Source organism: Carcharhinus amblyrhynchos, chromosome 12 (assembly GCF_965287045.1).
Source record: "Carcharhinus amblyrhynchos chromosome 12, sCarAmb.v2.hapA, whole genome shotgun sequence".
In the NCBI taxonomy this organism is placed as follows: Eukaryota; Metazoa; Chordata; class Chondrichthyes; order Carcharhiniformes; family Carcharhinidae; genus Carcharhinus; species Carcharhinus amblyrhynchos.
In genome coordinates this window covers 87,034,808-87,053,781 of record NC_137335.1, presented here as the reverse complement: position 1 = coordinate 87,053,781, position 18,974 = coordinate 87,034,808, and the positions used below count along the sequence as shown (strand labels likewise).

At 45.3% G+C, this 18,974-nt stretch overlaps 1 gene segment (V, D, J or C); it reads right to left on the bottom strand.

Moving 5' to 3' along the window:
* The window catches only part of LOC145350486 (Ig heavy chain C region, secreted form-like), a 63,827-nt gene extending 52,673 nt beyond the window's left edge, over window positions 1–11,154 (bottom strand). The window contains 4 exon segments of the C gene segment in view: window positions 6,868–6,962; window positions 7,056–7,355; window positions 9,751–9,841; window positions 10,926–11,154. Coding sequence covers window positions 6,868–6,962; window positions 7,056–7,355; window positions 9,751–9,769 — 414 coding nt within the window.
* Between the last annotated feature and the right edge of the window lie 7,820 nt (window positions 11,155–18,974).

The following is an 18,974-nucleotide window of genomic DNA, read 5'->3' as shown; positions in this document are numbered from 1 at the left end:
AGACAGCATCACCAGCAGATGGAGGCAGGGTGGTCTCTGGGTGCATTGAGACAGCATCACCAGCAGATGGAGGCAGAGTGATCTGTGGGTGCATTGAGACAGCATCACCAGCAGATGGCGGCAGAGTGATCTGTGGGTGCATTGAGACAGCATCACCAGCAGATGGAGGCAGAGTGATCTGTGGGTGCATTGAGACAGCATCACCAGCAGATGGAGGCAGAGTGATCTGTGGGTGCATTGAGACAGCATCACCAGCAGATGGAGGCAGAGTGATCTCTGGGTGCATTGAGACAGCATCACCAGCAGATGGCGGCAGAGTGATCTGTGGGTGCATTGAGACAGCATCACCAGCAGATGGCGGCAGAGTGATCTGTGGGTGCATTGAGACAGCATCACCAGCAGATGGCGGCAGGGTGATCTGTGGGTGCATTGAGACAGCATCACCAGCAGATGGAGGCAGGGTGATCTGTGGGTGCATTGAGACAGCATCACCAGCAGATGGCGGCAGAGTGATCTGTGGGTGCATTGAGACAGCATCACCAGCAGATGGAGGCAGGGTGATCTCTGGGTGCATTGAGACAGCATCACCAGCAGATGGCGGCAGGGTGATCTGTGGGTGCATTGAGACAGCATCACCAGCAGATGGAGGCAGGGTGATCTGTGGGTGCATTGAGACAGCATCACCAGCAGATGGAGGCAGGGTGATCTCTGGGTGCACTGAGACAGCATCACCAGCAGATGGAGGCAGGGTGATCTCTGGATGCATTGAGACAGCATCACCAGCAGATGGCGGTAGGGTGATCTCTGGGTGCACTGAGACAGCATCACCAGCAGATGGCGGCAGGGTGATCTCTGGGTGCATTGAGACAGCATCACCAGCAGATGGAGGCAGGGTGATCTCTGGGTGCACTGAGACAGCATCACCAGCAGATGGAGGCAGGGTGATCTCTGGATGCATTGAGACAGCATCACCAGCAGATGGCGGTAGGGTGATCTCTGGGTGCACTGAGACAGCATCACCAGCAGATGGAGGCAGGGTGATCTCTGGATGCATTGAGACAGCATCACCAGCAGATGGCGGCAGGGTGATCTCTGGGTGCATTGAGACAGCATCACCAGCAGATGGCGGCAGGGTGATCTCTGGGTGCATTGAGACAGCATCACCAGCAGATGGCGGCAGGGTGATCTCTGGGTGCATTGAGACAGCATCACCAGCAGATGGAGGCAGGGTGATCTCTGGGTGCATTGAGACAGCATCACCAGCAGATGGCGGCAGGGTGATCTGTGGGTGCATTGAGACAGCATCACCAGCAGATGGAGGCAGGGTGATCTGTGGGTGCATTGAGACAGCATCACCAGCAGATGGAGGCAGGGTGATCTCTGGGTGCACTGAGACAGCATCACCAGCAGATGGAGGCAGGGTGATCTCTGGATGCATTGAGACAGCATCACCAGCAGATGGCGGTAGGGTGATCTCTGGGTGCACTGAGACAGCATCACCAGCAGATGGCGGCAGGGTGATCTCTGGGTGCATTGAGACAGCATCACCAGCAGATGGAGGCAGGGTGATCTCTGGGTGCACTGAGACAGCATCACCAGCAGATGGAGGCAGGGTGATCTCTGGATGCATTGAGACAGCATCACCAGCAGATGGCGGTAGGGTGATCTCTGGGTGCACTGAGACAGCATCACCAGCAGATGGAGGCAGGGTGATCTCTGGATGCATTGAGACAGCATCACCAGCAGATGGCGGCAGGGTGATCTCTGGGTGCATTGAGACAGCATCACCAGCAGATGGCGGCAGGGTGATCTCTGGGTGCATTGAGACAGCATCACCAGCAGATGGCGGCAGGGTGATCTCTGGGTGCATTGAGACAGCATCACCAGCAGATGGAGGCAGGGTGATCTCTGGGTGACTTTTGCTCCAAGTTTCACCGACAGTAGTGAACTGAATATGATCCAGACAACCCGAATAATGGAACATATTTTCAATGTTTTGCTGTAGAAATGTATTTTATGTGAGGGGCACGTTGATATCAGGAGAGAGAATGAAATAGTACATTGATGTATCTCAGAGACCTTAGGGACAGAACAGTTCAAACCCGGGGAGGAATCTATGACTTGTTTAAATTTGTATTGTGGGAAATCAATGCCAGCACATGGTTAACAGGAACAGGAGTGTTGAGACATTTTAAAATTATGTTGCATTAGTATATTTATACTTCAATGATTAAGATAATGATACTTCAAAATCTGTAGCAAGTAAACCGGAAACTAATTTGTACTGTTGGCAACTGGGTCCTTATAGTAGAGAACTGTTCCCTTCCAAACACAGGAGAGGGAGGAGAGTGAGCCCAGAGCTTCCCTCTCTCTACCCGGTGGTACAATGTCCCAGATGGTTCGAACCACTGAAGAGGTGGAGGTGAGTGGATTCAATAATGACATTCCTCCTCTTTTCATTGAGGAAGTTTTGGGACATGGATTAGCTCGTGCTCCTCCCCTCTCTCTGCTGGGTTAGTGGGAATCCAGGATGTTAACAATTTCACTCTCCCTGAATCCGATGGGGGGAATATTTCTCCATGGTTTTTTGTGTGTGACCCTCACTTCAGTTCCCAGTGGGTGCGGTGCAGCAGCTTAAAGAGGTGGTCAATGAGAGAAGCAGGGACACAGAGATCTAAATGTTGTGTTTGTGTGTCAGAGATGTTAAAAATGTGGGATTGTTTCCCCCTCAGCGGGAGGATAGTCAGTGAAGATATTTTGCAGAATCCTGTAATGAATGTGCTCTATTCTATCCCTGACCCAGTGTCTATCTCCGCTGGGAGCACTGGGTCAACAATGTTGGGTTCCAGACATGAAAATATCTGACTCAAATCACAGATATGGAAGTGAAACTGAAAAACAACCAGTTCAACAATTGGGTATTTCATTGATTGTTAGAGGAAAATGTTTTTATTCTTTTTATTGTAGTTTTTAATGCAAGTGAGTGACTCTCATTGACATGAATTAACCGTGTCCATCAGTGCAAGGGAAATGTTCACAAAACTGGGTTTACCGCTGGATTTGTCAACTGTTTTGGTGATGATCTTCAAGGGGATGGCTTCATGTCCCACCACACAGGAGTAAGAAGCGCCGCTGGACCATTCCTCTGCTGCAATGGATAACAGGCTGTACATGAAGAAGGAGCTATCGCCGTTCTCCGCCACCACCTCGGTGTTCCTGTAGTTGCCGGGATTCACCGGCTTGTCGTTGACGGTCCACTTGACGAAGATCTCTCGGGGGGAGAAACCTCTCACTAAGCAGCTGAGGGAGATGAAACAGTTAGGAAGAGCAAAAAGAAAAGGAGTTATAGCACTAGGACCGCCCCAGAGGAATGACCCCGGAATATCAAGGGTGGGGTGACAGCTGGGGTAGAGAAGGCAAGGGAGGGAGATCAGAATACCTCGGAGGAAGGGAAGAGTGCAGGGTGTGAGATAGTGGTGGGGGATGGGAAAGTCAAAGGGATTGACAGGCGGTTCTGTGGGCAAAAGCGGGACTCCAGGATGGTAGTCTGCCTCCCTGGAGCAGGGGTACAGGATGTTTCAGAAAGGGTAGAGGGAATTTTGAAGGGTGGAGGGACTGAGTCTGATGTGATAGTGCACGTAGGAGAGAAGGATGTAGGAACAAAGTGCAGGGGGGACATACGTAGGCAGTTCAGGGAGTTGGGGGCTAGGCTGAAATGTAGGGCCTCCAGGGTGGCGTTCTCTGGGCTGCTGCCGGTGCCTGGGGCTAGCAGGGCTAGAAATAATGAGATACTCCAACTGAATGCGTGGTTGAAGGATTGGTGTAGGGCAGAGGGTTTTAGATTCGTAGACCACTGGGAAGTCTTTATGAAAGAGGGGCAAATATACAAGAGGGATGGGGTACAGATAACTGGGAAGGGCGTGCATATCTTAGCTGGAAGGTTGGCTGGAGTGTTTCGGCAGGGTTTAAACTAATATGGAGGGGGGGTGGGGAGGTGGACGGAACTGGGATTGGGGATAGGGTAAGCCCGGAGGGTAGGAAGAAGGATCGGATTGTTTCTGAGGGTCTTCGGTACATGTGTTTCAATGCTAGGAGTGTGACTGGCAAAACAGATGAACTGAAGGCAATAATGTTCGAAAGGAAGTTGGAAGTGGTGGCGGTGACAGAGACTTGGTTAAAGGAAGGGCAGGACTGGCAGTTGAATGTTCCCGGGTATAAGTGCTTCAGGCGTGATAGGGGTGGGTCGCTGAGAGGTGGGGGAGTGGCGTTGTTAGTTAAGGATTGCATCATAGCAGTGCAGAGGGAGGGAGGTATAGAGGATATAGGAATCGAGTCGCTATGGGTGGAGTTGAGGAATAGGAAGGGAGATGTTACAATGTTGGGTGTGTACTACAGACCGCCCAACAGCCCGAGGGCTGTGGAAGAAGGGATAAGCAGGGACATTCTAGATAAGTGCAGGAAGAATAGGGTGGTGGTAGTGGGAGATTTTAATCTCCCCGGGGTAGATTGGAAGGTGCCGAGATCAGAGGGTACTGACGGGGAGGAATTTGTACAGTGTGTAATGGAAGGATCCCTGGAGCAGTATGTGGATAGCCCGACCAGAGAGGGGGCTATACTGGACTTGGTTCTGGGGAATGAGCCTGGGCAGGTGGTTGACGTTGAAGTAGGAGAGCAGGTGGCTAACAGTGACCACAACTCTGTCTGGTTTAAGATATTAATGGATAAAGATGAAGCCTGTCCTAAGGGGAGGGTGTTAAACTGGGGGAGGGCTAAATACAACCGGAGTAGGCAGGATCTTAAAGATACAGACTGGGGTAAGCTGTTTGATGGCAGGTCGACGCTGGGTATGTGGGAGTCTCTCAAGGGAAAACTGAAATCTTTGCAGAAAAGACATGTGCCGGTCAAGAGGAAGGATGGGAAGGGTAGGATTAGAGAGCCGTGGGTAACTAGGGATATTGAGGATCTGGTCAGGAGGAAGAGGGAGGCGTACATTAGATCTAGGCATTTGAGGACAGAGATAGCGTTAGAAGAATACAGAGAATGTAGGAGAGAACTTAAAAGGGGCATCAGAAAGGCAGAAAGGGGCCACGAAATGGCTTTGGCGGGTAGGATTAAAGAAAATCCTAAGGCATTTTTCTCCTATGTTAGAAATGAAAGGATGGTTAGAGGGAAGATTGGTCCTCTCAGGGACAGAGGAGGGGAACTATGCTTGGAGCCTGGGGGAATGGGGGAGATCCTGAATGAATACTTTGCGTCGGTATTCACGCAGGAGAGGGGCCTGATGTCTGGTGCTGTGCTTGAGGAGTTTGAGGATCCGTTGAGGGAAATAGTCATCACGAGGGAAGAGGTGTTGGGACTTTTAGACAGTATAAAGACGGATAAATCTCCGGGGCCTGATGGCATCTATCCCAGGCTGCTAAGGGAGGTGAGGGATGAAATTGCTGGGCCTCTGACGCAAATCTTTGTCTCTTCTTTGGACACAGGTGAGGTCCCAGAGGATTGGCGGATTGCAAATGTAGTACCGTTGTTTAAGAAGGGTCAGGGGGATAACCCAGGGAATTATAGGCCGGTGAGCTTGACTTCAGTTATAGGCAAATTAATGGAGAGGATCCTCAAGGATAGGATGTATGAACATCTGGAGCGCTGCAATCTGATCAGGGATACGCAGCATGGCTTCGTTACAGGGAGGTCGTGCCTTACGAATCTAGTGGAATTTTTTGAAGAGGTGACAAAAACGGTTGACGAAGGACAAGCCGTTGATGTCGTCTATATGGATTTCAGTAAGGCGTTTGACAAGGTCCCTCATGGTAGGCTGATAGAAAAGGTGAAGGCTCATGGGATACAAGGCCAGGTATGTAGATGGGTGGAGAACTGGCTTGGGAGGAGGAGACAGCGGGTAGTAGTGGAAGGCTCCTTTTCCAATTGGAGGTCTGTCACCAGTGGTGTGCCGCAGGGCTCGGTACTAGGACCTCTTCTATTTGTGGTATATATTAATGACTTGGAAGAGGGGGTAGGTGGTGTGATCAGCAAATTTGCTGATGACACTAAGATGGTTGGATTGGTGGGTACTGAGGAGCAGTGCCTGGCAATGCAACAGGACATAGACAGGCTGGTAGATTGGGCAGATAGATGGCAAATGGAATTTAATCCGGAGTAATGCGAGGTGATGCACTTTGGCCGGAATAATGTGGAGGGGAGTTATACGATAAAAGGTAGAACTATCCGGAGTATAGATACGCAGAGAGACCTGGGGGTGCAAGTGCACAAGTCCCTGAAGGTGTGGAAGCAGGCACGCTAGGGTTGTTTAAGAGTCACTTAGACAGCCACATAAGCGGGCTACATATAGGGGGATATAGTAGGCCTTACTAAACATTGCAGGCTTGGGAATACGTTTTGCCTCAGGGATGTTAGTCTTTGCCTGTTTAATAATGAATTTTTTTGTCTCCACAGGCATTTAAGTCCAGCAAGGGGCATGCATGCGGCAGGTTGTAGTGGGCTGCTCTTGGACGTTGCTTCGGGAGTTGCCTATTGCTTCATGTTGTTAGTGTGCTTAAACTGGACCATCTCGAGGGCAACATGACAGCTCAGAGACTATCTCTGTTACTGTGCGGACACATGGATTTGGGCCTGTGTCTGTGGGAGTTTGCACGTTCTCCCCGTGGTTGCGTGGGTTTCCTCCGGGTGCTCCGGTTTCCTCCCACATCCCCAAAGATGTGCTTTTAGGCTGATTGATTGGGTAACAAATTGTCCCTATATTGGACCTCCCTGATCCTCGCACATTAGGCGTAGACTAAAATCATGAATAGGTCACTGAGACAGTGGGACGGCGGCGCGGGCTCGTTGGGCTGAAGGGCCTGTTTCCCGTGCTGTGTTGTTCTTTGTTCTTTGTTCTTTGTTCTGAGCGGAGACGTCTTCTGCCGAGGGCAGGAGGACAGAGACGACCGGTTCCCGTGGATTTGGAGCTGCAGAAAATGTACAATAAATGTCAATAAACTGGAGAATTCTGGAGAGAATGAAACCACTGGTTAGATATCAGGAAAATGTGCAACACTTACATGGTATTTCAACGCTCTTGACTGTGCTGATGTGTCGAACCTCACAGTCAATTCTGGGACATTCTCCCGCTGAGTCGCTGATGGTTAACTGGCTGCTCAGGGTGTAGCTTCCATCCGTATTTCTCACTGACGGGTAAGGCTTAAATCCACTGGGGACCGTTTGCCCATTTATCTTCCAGGTCACTTTGGAGACATCTGGAGAGTAATCCATCGCCAAACATCCGAAGGTGATGGAGCCGTCGGAGTTGTGTTGCTGACAGGGGGAGACCAGGCCGTGGAGATTGGGCGGAGATTGTTTCGCTGGGAAAGAATGGCCAATTGAACAAGTTAGACTCTTACTTGCATTTATTAAGTCATCAAACATATTGTTACAAATAGGTTTCTATATTAGATATAGCTCTTGGTGTTAAAGGGATGAAGGGATATGGGTAGTAGGTGTGATCAGGATAGTGATGAGCTCTGACCAAAGTGAATGGCGGAGTAGTCCCAAAGGGCCAAATGGCCTACTCCAGCTTGTATTTTCTATGTTTCTATCTGCAACACTGATTAGAATTATGAACTTATCCCTAATATTTCCCGATGAAATCTTTCATCCGCCTTTGAGATGATGTTACTTGTATCATTTGGGAATTGTCATCTCTGTAGAAACTCATATCCCTGTCTCCACTTCTATCAAATTAGGAAAAAAAACACATTCTGTTAGTCTCACAGTGACGTGTCATTCATTGGATTAACAGAGAACAGCAAAAATGTTCCCCATTATTGCAGCAACTATTTATTTCTCAACAACAGCAGTGTGTGACAAACCGCTGTTTATTTCTCAAACAACAACACTTTGTGATGAAGAAGTTCTCCCTTCATTCAGACTATCCACTCACCTGATGAGGGAGCTCCAACAGCTTGTGATTCCAAATAAACCTGTTGGACTTTAACCTGGTGTTGTGAGAATCCTTCCTGTGCCCACACCAACCTCACTCCGGCATCTCCACACTAGTTTTGGAAATTGCCTGGTTTCAAACTGATTGGTGCCCCTTCCTCTCGCCAACTCACTGCCTCTCACTGCACAAACCAGAGATTAGTGACTTTGCTTCAGAAATACCTCCGGAATGAATACTTACTGAATGATCAGGAAACTCGCAATGTGATTATAAATTCAAATAAATCCAACATTGACTCATTGAAGGATCACACATTAATACCTAGAGTTTCCCATTCGGGCCCTGAAGTCTCCTCCATCATTCACTGAGATTACAGATGAGCTGATTGTGGTGCTAGCTCTATTCTGAACCCCCTCACTCCGCCCGTCCATCACCCGCTCTCTGCCCATTTCCCCAGCTCTTTGCCCTTTCCCCTGGCTGTCTGCCTGTCACAGTGGCTGTTTTCCCCTTTTATCCGGCTCTCTGTATTTCCACCTGGTTCTCTACACTTCCCTCCAGCTCTGTGCCCTCTCCCCCGGCTCTCTGCTCTTTCTCTGTATCTGTCTGTATCTCTGTCACACCCTACAGACACTTTCAACAGGATCAAGTATAACATGTACAGAAATGTTTAATATAAATTCCAATTAATGTTTAGAATAAGCAGAAAATATTACACAGCAGCACCAGCATTGTGAGTGAGTGGAACATTTTCACTGGATAAATATAGAAATTCTAGATTATTTTAATTTTTTGGTTTAAATTTCAAACACTGGTGCAGTAGATGGTTCAACCCGCAGCCACTAGATGTCACCATATTTAAACATTTGGAAGGTAAAAGTTCCAGCCATCAAATATCACCGAGATTAAACATTGCAGGGACCCCAAATTGTAAATGCAGTGACAAACTATGTTCTGAACGAGTGGCGTAAGCCGATATCGGTAAAGATTTTAAACATACAAACACAATAAAGCCTGCTTCATTTCTGTCTGCAGTCATGCATCAAACAGTTGCGAACCCGCAGAATGTTCATATTCAATCAAAGCGTGTAACAGCTCAGTGTCACTGAGTTCAAACAATGCAGAAACACTAAATTAATTCACAAATTTTACGTGTTTAGAGTCACCCAGATACATAATCTCCTCACCACAGAAAAAAAAACGCATCACTGACAGACTGAAGCCCGCTTCATGCAGAAGCAGCACAATTCTACAAACACTTTCAACAGAGTCAAAGGTAACATTTACAGAAATGTTCAGTATAAATTCCAGCCAATTCGCCCATCACCAAACTAATTAATGTTTAGAATAAGCAGAAAATATTGCACAGCAGCACCAGCATTGTGAGTGAGTGGAACATTTTCACTGGCTAAATATACAAATTCTAGATTATTTTAATTTTTTGGTTTAAATTTCAAACACTGGTGCAGTAGATGGTTCAACCCGCAGCCACTAGATGTCGCCGAGATGAAGCACTGCAGAAACGCTGAATTGTTTAACAGACATTCAGATTTTAAAGTAACCCTAACCACACAGTAACCTCAACAGATAAACACCAAATCCCAACAATTTGGGATTGAATCCCTCAGCAGCACCTATTGTGCAGAAAGAGCTGAATTCTGAAACCCCTTCGCAGCGTAGTCACAGGAAACATTGTAACAATTCTCAACCGAGAATCCGCCAAACTCACATTTCTGTTACCAAATGGATTATTAGTACAGATAAAAATATAAAACAAAGACACATGTAAACCAGTTACTCAATAAGTGGATGGTTCTTACCTGTAGTCACCGTCACCATGGTCCCTTGTCCCCAGTAGTCGAAAGCATCACAGTGTCACATTCCGTTGGCTGTGTCATAAAATAACCGTCCCTGCACAGAATAGACACAAAATCACCATTACTTTAAATATCCACAAACCCAAGGAAAAACAAAGACAATTAACGTTCATTAGATTATAATTGGATCTTTGGATATCATTTGACATTCCTAAATGACCCTAATGTTTTATATTTCACAGAGTTACACGTGAACATGTTGTTGAAAACGCACATCGATAATTGAGTAACTATCAAGATTTTCCATGTTTATTCTTGCCATGTGGTCAGTGCTGGACATAAATAATATTGTACTGTGATTACAGTTTGGATGTAAAAGTGACACTGATCCAGTTTCAATCAATCAGTGCTGAGGGTTTTTTGTATTGACAGTAACTGCTGTGTAGCCCCAGGTATCACAGTGAGACACAGCATGACCAATACTGAGGCGGACAGTTAGCTGTAAAATACAGACAGTTAATTTCACTGCTATTTCAAAAGCCTGTTTGCAGCTCGTTAAGGGTGACTCAGTGAGATATTTCAATTTCGACTGGTCATGATATTAATAAAGGGGGTTAGAAACTTTTACACTCTGTGTGCACATCCAGCGTGTAAATCAATAACAATAAACTTGAAGCATTTTACATCATAAAAAAAGTACTGTTTCTAAGTATTATTTTGTTGAACCCTCATGTACTTTGGCATTCGGCAATGGCATTGGTCACAAATTTAAGCAAGGACCTTTTCTGAGGTTTCTGTATGAGGATGGCGCTTTTCTCAGCGCTGTGACCCCCGTAGAATATCACAGTGACACACACCCGTACAAAAACTGCACTCACTCTGTTCAGTCCTGCTGTTCAATATTCACTTCAAACGGACCATTGGTTTTGCTCGAATGGGAAATGTAGGCAACTGTTTATATAACGCAATCTATCAGAAATATTAAAAAGAGTAATATATCGTGTGTCGGATTGCTGAAACTACAATGAATATAAAGGCAGTGAAAAGCTGACCAGTTGTATCGGTGAGTTTGGGAAGTTTTACTGTTAAATGCTTTCTGTGTTACTCTTTATTTTAAACACCATTATAGTTTGCTTCTGACCAGCCTCGATCATACTGCATTGAAAACAGATCCTGACCTTCAGGTTATGATGGAAGATGCTGATATCCCCAGTAATAGATGGCCGTGTCTCCAGTCTTCAGGCTCGTCATCTCCAAAGAGAAGATGTTGCTTGAAGTGTCTGTGGACGCAGTAAATCGACCCTGAATTGATGGCGTGTAGTAATTAGTGCTGGATGAACGATAGTAGGTAAGCAGACACTCGAGCCCCCTGTCCGGGAACCTGCCGGATCCAGTCCATCCAGTAGCTGCCAAGATTTAAACCGCTGGTTTTACAGCTCAGTTTCAGGGATCCTCCGGGACGCCTTTGTACTTTCAGTTCTTTGACTTGATATTTTCCTTCCACCTTTCCGTGTCCTGACAACCTGGTTTCTTCCAATTTTCACGCCACGTACATCCTTCTGGGTCCCAGTGAGTTTAAAATCCTGTATCTCTGTCTCTGCAGAGCTGCTGGTTAAAGACACATTTACAGCACTTAGCAGACAGAAACTTCACTCTGATTCTTTCCCTCCCCCTCCCCCAGCTAGTGCTTGTAACACACATTCAGACACCCGGACAGACAACAACAGACAGATGACATTGTAATTCAGGAGTGGAATTAGTAAATGAGACAGCAAATAACTTTGCAAGAAATTGTTACAGTTCAAGCAACTTAAGGGAAAGGCAACTTTGCTGGAATCAGTAAAGGGGAGAAACCTGTAGCCGATGGAGCCCTGGGTGAACAAGTTGTACAGTCCACATTCAGACCTGGCCTGCCGGGCAGTGCAGAGCTGCGAGTTAGCCTTGGAATAAACCATTTACGTGGTGCTCACTAACCCACACACACAACCCCCCCACACACTCGGAGACAGGCTGGTGTTGGACTGCGCCATACCTGCAGGAGGTGTGTCCAGGTGAGGTGTAGGAGATGTGGTTGGATGGGGTTTGATTGGGGAGGTGTGGACAGTATGTGTGGAGGTTACAAAAAGGCTGGGGTTCCATTGTTCTGTCTCTGTCTCCGCGTGGCTGGGTAAGTATCAGGTAAGCTGTGTGTCTGTGTGAGTGAGTCAGTGTGTGTGTGTGTGCGCAGCATGGAGTTCCAGCTCTGAGATTTTAACCCCCCTCCCCTTTACCCAGCACAAAGCCCCTGGCCCAGGATCTGTCTCCGCCACCATGGGAGAGGGAATGGAAGGAGTTGGAGAGATCACCGAGGGAAAAGATGTGCGCTGGTGAGTATGAACCTCTTCACTTTGTGTCTGCGTCTCTTTCCCACCTCAGCCCTGCTTTTCTCTGTCTGTTTGCAGCCTCCTCTCAATCTCCCTCTCAGTCTTTCTCAGTCTTAATCTTTCCCTCTCAATCTTAATCTTTCTCCTCTCAGTCTGAATCTTTCCCTCTCATTCTGAATCTTTCCCTCTCAATCTGAATCTTTCCCTCTCAATCTGAATCTTTCCCTCTCAATCTGAATCTTTCCCTCTCAATCTGAATCTTTCCCTCTCAATCTGAATCTTTCCCTCTCAATCTGAATCTTTCCCTCTCAATCTGAATCTTTCCCTCTCAATCTGAATCTTTCCCTCTCAATCTGAATCTTTCCCTCCGAATCTGAATCTTTCCCTCTCAATCTGAATCTTTCCCTCTCATTCTTAATCTTTCCCTCTCATTCTTAATCTTTCCCTCCGAATCTTAATCTTTCCCTCCGAATCTTAATCTTTCCCTCCGAATCTTAATCTTTCCCTCCGAATCTTAATCTTTCCCTCCGAATCTTAATCTTTCCCTCCGAATCTTAATCTTTCCCTCTCAGTCCTGTTTGTCTTTTTACTGTCTTTATTTTCCCTCTCTGTCTTTATTTTCCCTCTCTGTCTTTATTTTCCCTCTCTGTCTTTATTTTCCCTCTCTGTCTTTATTTTCCCTCTCTGTCTTTATTTTCCCTCTGTCTTTATTTTCCCTCTCTGTCTTTATTTTCTCTCCCTGCCTTTTATTTTCTCTCCCTGCCTTTTATTTTCTCTCCCTGCCTCTTTATTTTCTCTCCCTGCCTCTTTATTTTCTCTCCCTGCCTCTTTATTTTCTCTCCCTGCCTCTTTATTTTCTCTCCCTGCCTCTTTATTTTCTCTCCCTGCCTCTTTATTTTCTCTCCCTGCCTCTTTATTTTCTCTCCCTGCCTCTTTATTTTCTCTCCCTGCCTCTTTATTTTCTCTCCCTGCCTCTTTATTTTCTCTCCCTGCCTCTTTATTTTCTCTCCCTGCCTCTTTATTTTCTCTCCCTGCCTCTTTATTTTCTCTCCCTGCCTCTTTATTTTCTCTCCCTGCCTCTTTATTTTCTCTCCCTGCCTCTTTATTTTCTCTCCCTGCCTCTTTATTTTCTCTCCCTGCCTCTTTATTTTCTCTCCCTGCCTCTTTATTTTCTCTCCCTGCCTCTTTATTTTCTCTCCCTGCCTCTTTATTTTCTCTCCCTGTCTCTTTATTTTCTCTCCCTGACTTTTATTTTCTCTTTCTGACTTTTATTTTCTCTCCCTGACTTTTATTTTCTCTCCCTGACTTTTATTTTCTCTCCCTGACTTTTATTTTCTCTCCCTGACTTTTATTTTCTCTCCCTGACTTTTATTTTCTCTCCCTGACTTTTATTTTCTCTGCCTGACTTTTATTTTCTCTGCCTGACTTTTATTTTCTCTGCCTGACTTTTATTTTCTCTGCCTGACTTTTATTTTCTCTGCCTGACTTTTATTTTCTCTGCCTGACTTTTATTTTCTCTGCCTGACTTTTATTTTTTCTGCCTGACTTTTATTTTTTCTGCCTGACTTTTATTTTTTGTGCCTGACTTTTATTTTCTGTGCCTGACTTTTATTTTCCCTGACTTTTATTTTCCCTGACTTTTATTTTCCCTGACTTTTATTTTCCCTGACTTTTATTTTCCCTCTGTCTTTATTTTCCCTCTCTTTTATTTTCCCTCTGTCTTTTATTTTCCCTCTGTCTTTTATTTTCCCTCTGTCTTTTATTTTCCCTCTGTCTTTATTTTCCCTCTGTCTTTATTTTCCCTCTGTCTTTTATTTTCCCTCTGTCTTTTATTTTCCCTCTGTCTTTTATTTTCCCTCTTGTCTTTATTTTCCCTCTTGTCTTTATTTTCCCTCTGTCTTTATTTTCCCTCTGTCTTTATTTTCCCTCTCTTTTATTTTCCCTCTCTTTTATTTTCCCTCTCTTTTATTTTCCCTCTCTTTTATTTTCCCTCTCTTGTATTTTCCCTCTCTTGTATTTTCCCTCTCTTGTATTTTCCCTCTCTTGTATTTTCCCTCTCTTGTATTTTCCCTCTCTTGTATTTTCCCTCTCTTGTATTTTCCCTCTCTTGTATTTTCCCTCTCTTGTATTTTCCCTCTCTTGTATTTTCCCTCTCTTGTATTTTCCCTCTCTTGTATTTTCCCTCTCTTGTATTTTCCCTCTCTTGTATTTTCCCTCTCTTGTATTTTCCCTCTCTTGTATTTTCCCTCTCTTTTATTTTCCCTCTCTTTTATTTTCCCTCTGTCTTTTATTTTCCCTCTGTCTTTTATTTTCCCTCTGTCTTTTATTTTCCCTCTGTCTTTAATTTTCCCTCTGTCTTTAATTTTCCCTCTGTCTTTAATTTTCCCTCTGTCTTTAATTTTCCCTCTGTCTTTAATTTTCCCTCTGTCTTTAATTTTCCCTCTGTCTTTATTTTCCCTCTGTCTTTATTTTCCCTCTGTCTTTATTTTCCCTCTGTCTTTATTTTCCCTCTGTCTTTATTTTCCCTCTGTCTTTATTTTCCCTCTGTCTTTATTTTCCCTCTGTCTTTATTTTCCCTCTGTCTTTATTTTCCCTCTGTCTTTATTTTCCCTCTGTCTTTATTTTCCCTCTGTCTTTATTTTCCCTCTGTCTTTATTTTCCCTCTGTCTTTATTTTCCCTCTGTCTTTATTTTCCCTCTGTCTTTATTTTCCCTCTGTCTTTATTTTCCCTCTGTCTTTATTTTCCCTCTGTCTTTATTTTCCCTCTGTCTTTATTTTCCCTCTGTCTTTATTTTCCCTCTGTCTTTATTTTCCCTCTGTCTTTATTTTCCCTCTGTCTTTATTTTCCCTCTGTCTTTATTTTCCCTCTGTCTTTATTTTCCCTCTGTCTTTATTTTCCCTCTGTCTTTATTTTCCCTCTGTCTTTATTTTCCCTCTGTCTTTATTTTCCCTCTGTCTTTATTTTCCCTCTGTCTTTATTTTCCCTCTGTCTTTATTTTCCCTCCGTCTTTATTTTCCCTCCGTTTTTTTCTGTCTTTTTTCTCTGTCTTTTTTCTTCTGTCTTTTTTCTTCTGTCTTTTTCTTTCTGTCTTTTTCTTTCTGTCTTTTTCTTTCCTTTTTCTTTCTGTCTTTTTCTTTCTGTCTTTTTTCTTTCTGTCTTTTTTCTTTCTGTCTTTTTCTTTCTGTCTTTTTTTTTCTGACTTTTTTTTTCTGACTTTTTTTTTCGCCCCAAGTGCTGTCCTCCCGATAGATTCCTCTGAGCTGATGTGACCTCCCCTTTAATTGACCTCCCCTTTAATTGACCTCCCCTTTAATTGACCTCCCCTTTAAATGGCCCTCCCCTTTAATGGCCCTCCCCTTTAAATGGCCCTCCCCTTTAATGGCCCTCCCCTTTAATGGCCCTCCCCTTTAATGGCCCTCCCCTTTAATGGACCTCCCCTTTAATGGACCTCCCCTTTAATGGACCTCCCCTTTAATGGCCCTCCCCTTTAATAGCCCTCCCCTTTAATGGACCTCCCCTTTAATGGACCTCCCCTTTAATGGACCTCCCCTTTAATGGACCTCCCCTTTAATGGACCTCCCCTTTAATGGACCTCCCCTTTAATGGACCTCCCCTTTAATGGACCTCCCCTTTAATGGACCTCCCCTTTAATGGACCTCCCCTTTAATGGCCCTCCCCTTTAAATGGACCTCCCCTTTAAATGGACCTCCCCTTTAAATGGACCTCCCCTTTAAATGGCCCTCCCCTTTAAATGGCCCTCCCCTTTAAATGGCCCTCCCCTTTAAATGGCCCTCCCCTTTAAATGGCCCTCCCCTTTAATTGCCTCTCCCCTTTAATTGCCTCTCCCCTTTAATTGCCTCTCCCCTTTAATTGCCTCCCCCCTTTAATTGCCTCCCCCCTTTAATTGCCTCCCCCCTTTAATTGCCTCCCCCCTTTAATTGCCTCCCCCCTTTAATTGCCTCCCCCCTTTAATTGCCTCCCCCCTTTAATTGCCTCCCCCCTTTAATTGCCTCCCCCCTTTAATTGCCTCCCCCCTTTAATTGCCTCCCCCCTTTAATTGCCTCCCCCCTTTAATTGCCTCCCCCCTTTAATTGCCTCCCCCCTTTAATTGCCTCCCCCCTTTAATTGCCTCCCCCCTTTAATTGCCTCCTTCCCTTTAATTGCCTCCTTCCCTTTAATTGCCTCCTTCCCTTTAATTGCCTCCTTCCCTTTAATTGCCTCCTTCCCTTTAATTGCCTCCTTCCCTTTAATTGCCTCCTTCCCTTTAATTGCCTCCTTCCCTTTAATTGCCTCCTTCCCTTTAATTGCCTCTTCCCTTTAATTGCCTCTTCCCTTTAATTGCCTCTTCCCTTTAATTGCCTCTTCCCTTTAATTGCCTCTTCCCTTTAATTGCCTCTTCCCTTTAATTGCCTCTTCCCTTTAATTGCCTCTTCCCTTTAATTGCCTCTTCCCTTTAATTGCCTCTTCCCTTTAATTGCCTCTTCCCTTTAATTGCCTCTTCCCTTTAATTGCCTCTTCCCTTTAATTGCCTCTTCCCTTTAATTGCCTCCCCCCCTTTAATTGCCTCCCCCCTAGACTGACAGAACCCCCCCCCCTTTGTAATTACTGTACCCCCCCACCGCAATCAATCCCCCTCCACTCCCCCCGACACACAGACCACTAACCCTCAGTGTAAAAGCCCCACCCGTCTATCTGTGTATGAAAATGAATGACAAAGACACGGGGATTTTTATTAATATTTATCTCTCTGGTTATAGCTCTTGTCCGAGGATTCCTCACGGCAAAACTACTCGCTGTCTGCGTCGCCAAACTTTCCGAAAGAATTCTCCTCGGTCGGAAGAGAGAAAGAGAAAATAAAGTGAAATTTGATTAAAGACAAAACACAAAAGCTGATGGTAAACAATAAAAGGCACAGCAAGATCCCAGGACTTGCTGACATTCACAATCTCACTGAGGGGAACATTCATTTTCACATCCTCGTTATTAAACCCTGACAAAATGGCAACAATTTTCAAATGAAATGAACTTCCAAACACCTCGTGACTGTCCTGATATTTAATTTATTAAAACACATCCAAGTATTCCGGGGGTGGGGGGGGGATTTACTCCAGAGACAGGCCAGTCAATTAACACAGGATCCCCCAATGAAATTCCCACTTCTATCAGTCACCTCTCCTCCACTGCCCCCTCCTCTGTTTCTCCCTCTCTGTCTCTTAACACACTCCCCCCAGATCGATACCAGTCTCCCTGCCTCTCTCACTCTCTTCCTCTCTCTCTGTCTCCCTGTCTAATATTATGAAGTTGCATATATAAAGATCAAAGTGTGGTGTTTTACACATGTAAAAAATGTAACCAGAACTGGTTCATCCGAGGAAGTGAGATTAAAATTAAACCTGGATCGGGGACAATAAAGAGACAACAACTCACGTGTGGCCTATAGAACAGGACTCAGTCCATCCATCCTCCTCTGGAGAAAAGCCCCTTGTCCAAGGATTCCCAGTCCCATTGCAGTCTTCACAATTCAAATCCCTGGGGAGAAGAGAAAATCATTCATTAAAATACAACAACAGGTTTAAATGAAACAGCACGAGAGCCCAGGATTCCCCCTTCTCAGATCTTACAGAGAGATTGTCTAACTAGACATTAGTTCTTTGGGGAAAGAGAGAGAAATTTAATTGAATACAAGAAATGGTTTAAATTAAGTAGCACAGAAACCCAGACTTCCCCCGCCTCAGTAACATCTACATATTAATTCTTGGGGGAAGAAACAGAAATATATTAAAATAAAACAACATTTCTAAATTAAACAGCACAAGAGCCCAGGATTCCCCCTTCTCAGTTACACTATCTCTCAGTAATATTCATTCTTGGGGAAAAGAGAGAGAAAATAATTAAAATACAAGAAAATATTTCTATTAAAAAGCACAGCCAAACCCCCAGGATCTCCCCTCTCAGTGACACAATCTCTCAGTAGCATCCAAACACAAGTCCGTTGTGAAGCAGAGAGTAAGAAAGATTGGGACAGTTCCCTCCCTGTGTGTTTCTCTCTGTCTCTCTATCCCACTCCCATTCAGATCTCACTGCCTCTGATATTAAACATTCAATCCGGATCAGGGTCAGAAACAGACACAGCTCACCCCCCCAGCCCGGGGTGAAGCTGGGGGACAGGCCTCAGTCAGCCCTCCCTCTGGAAGATGCTCCTCTCCCTCGTCCCCGTCACACACATTCCCGTCCTTCGGATCCTCGACACGTCCCCAGCTTTCAAAATTCCTCAGGGAGAAAAAGATTAAAAACTGGTTATAAAGAGAGAGGAAAAAAAACACATGAGGCCATTTTCAGAATAAAACACACAAACTCTCAGCGCAGAGTTCCAGCATTTCCATTCAAATCCATTCAGCATCATATCCACACAAGCAAAGTGCAGGTTCAAAAGCGGATTGAGACACACACACACACACACTGAATCAGAGTGGGAATGTGTTCAGTACAGGGGGATTATTGGTGTGGGGACTGACAACTATCAGACTCCCATTTATCCTGACTGAGCTGGATACAAGCCGACCAGCTTTTTTTGAAAAAAAACAACACTAACCCACTAATCTAAACCAATCCCATTTCGTCCATAAACCTATCCACGGATCTCTTAAACGCCCCCAAACTAGGCGCATTTACAACTGCAGCAGGCAGGGCATTCCAGTCCCTCACCACCCTCTGGGTAAAGAACCTACCCCTGACATCAGTCCTATAACTACCCCCCCTTAATTTAAAGTCGTGCCCACTCGTGCTAGCTTTCTCCATCCTAGGAAAAAGGCTATCACTATCTACCCTGTCTAAACCTCTAATCATCTTCTATGTTTCAATAA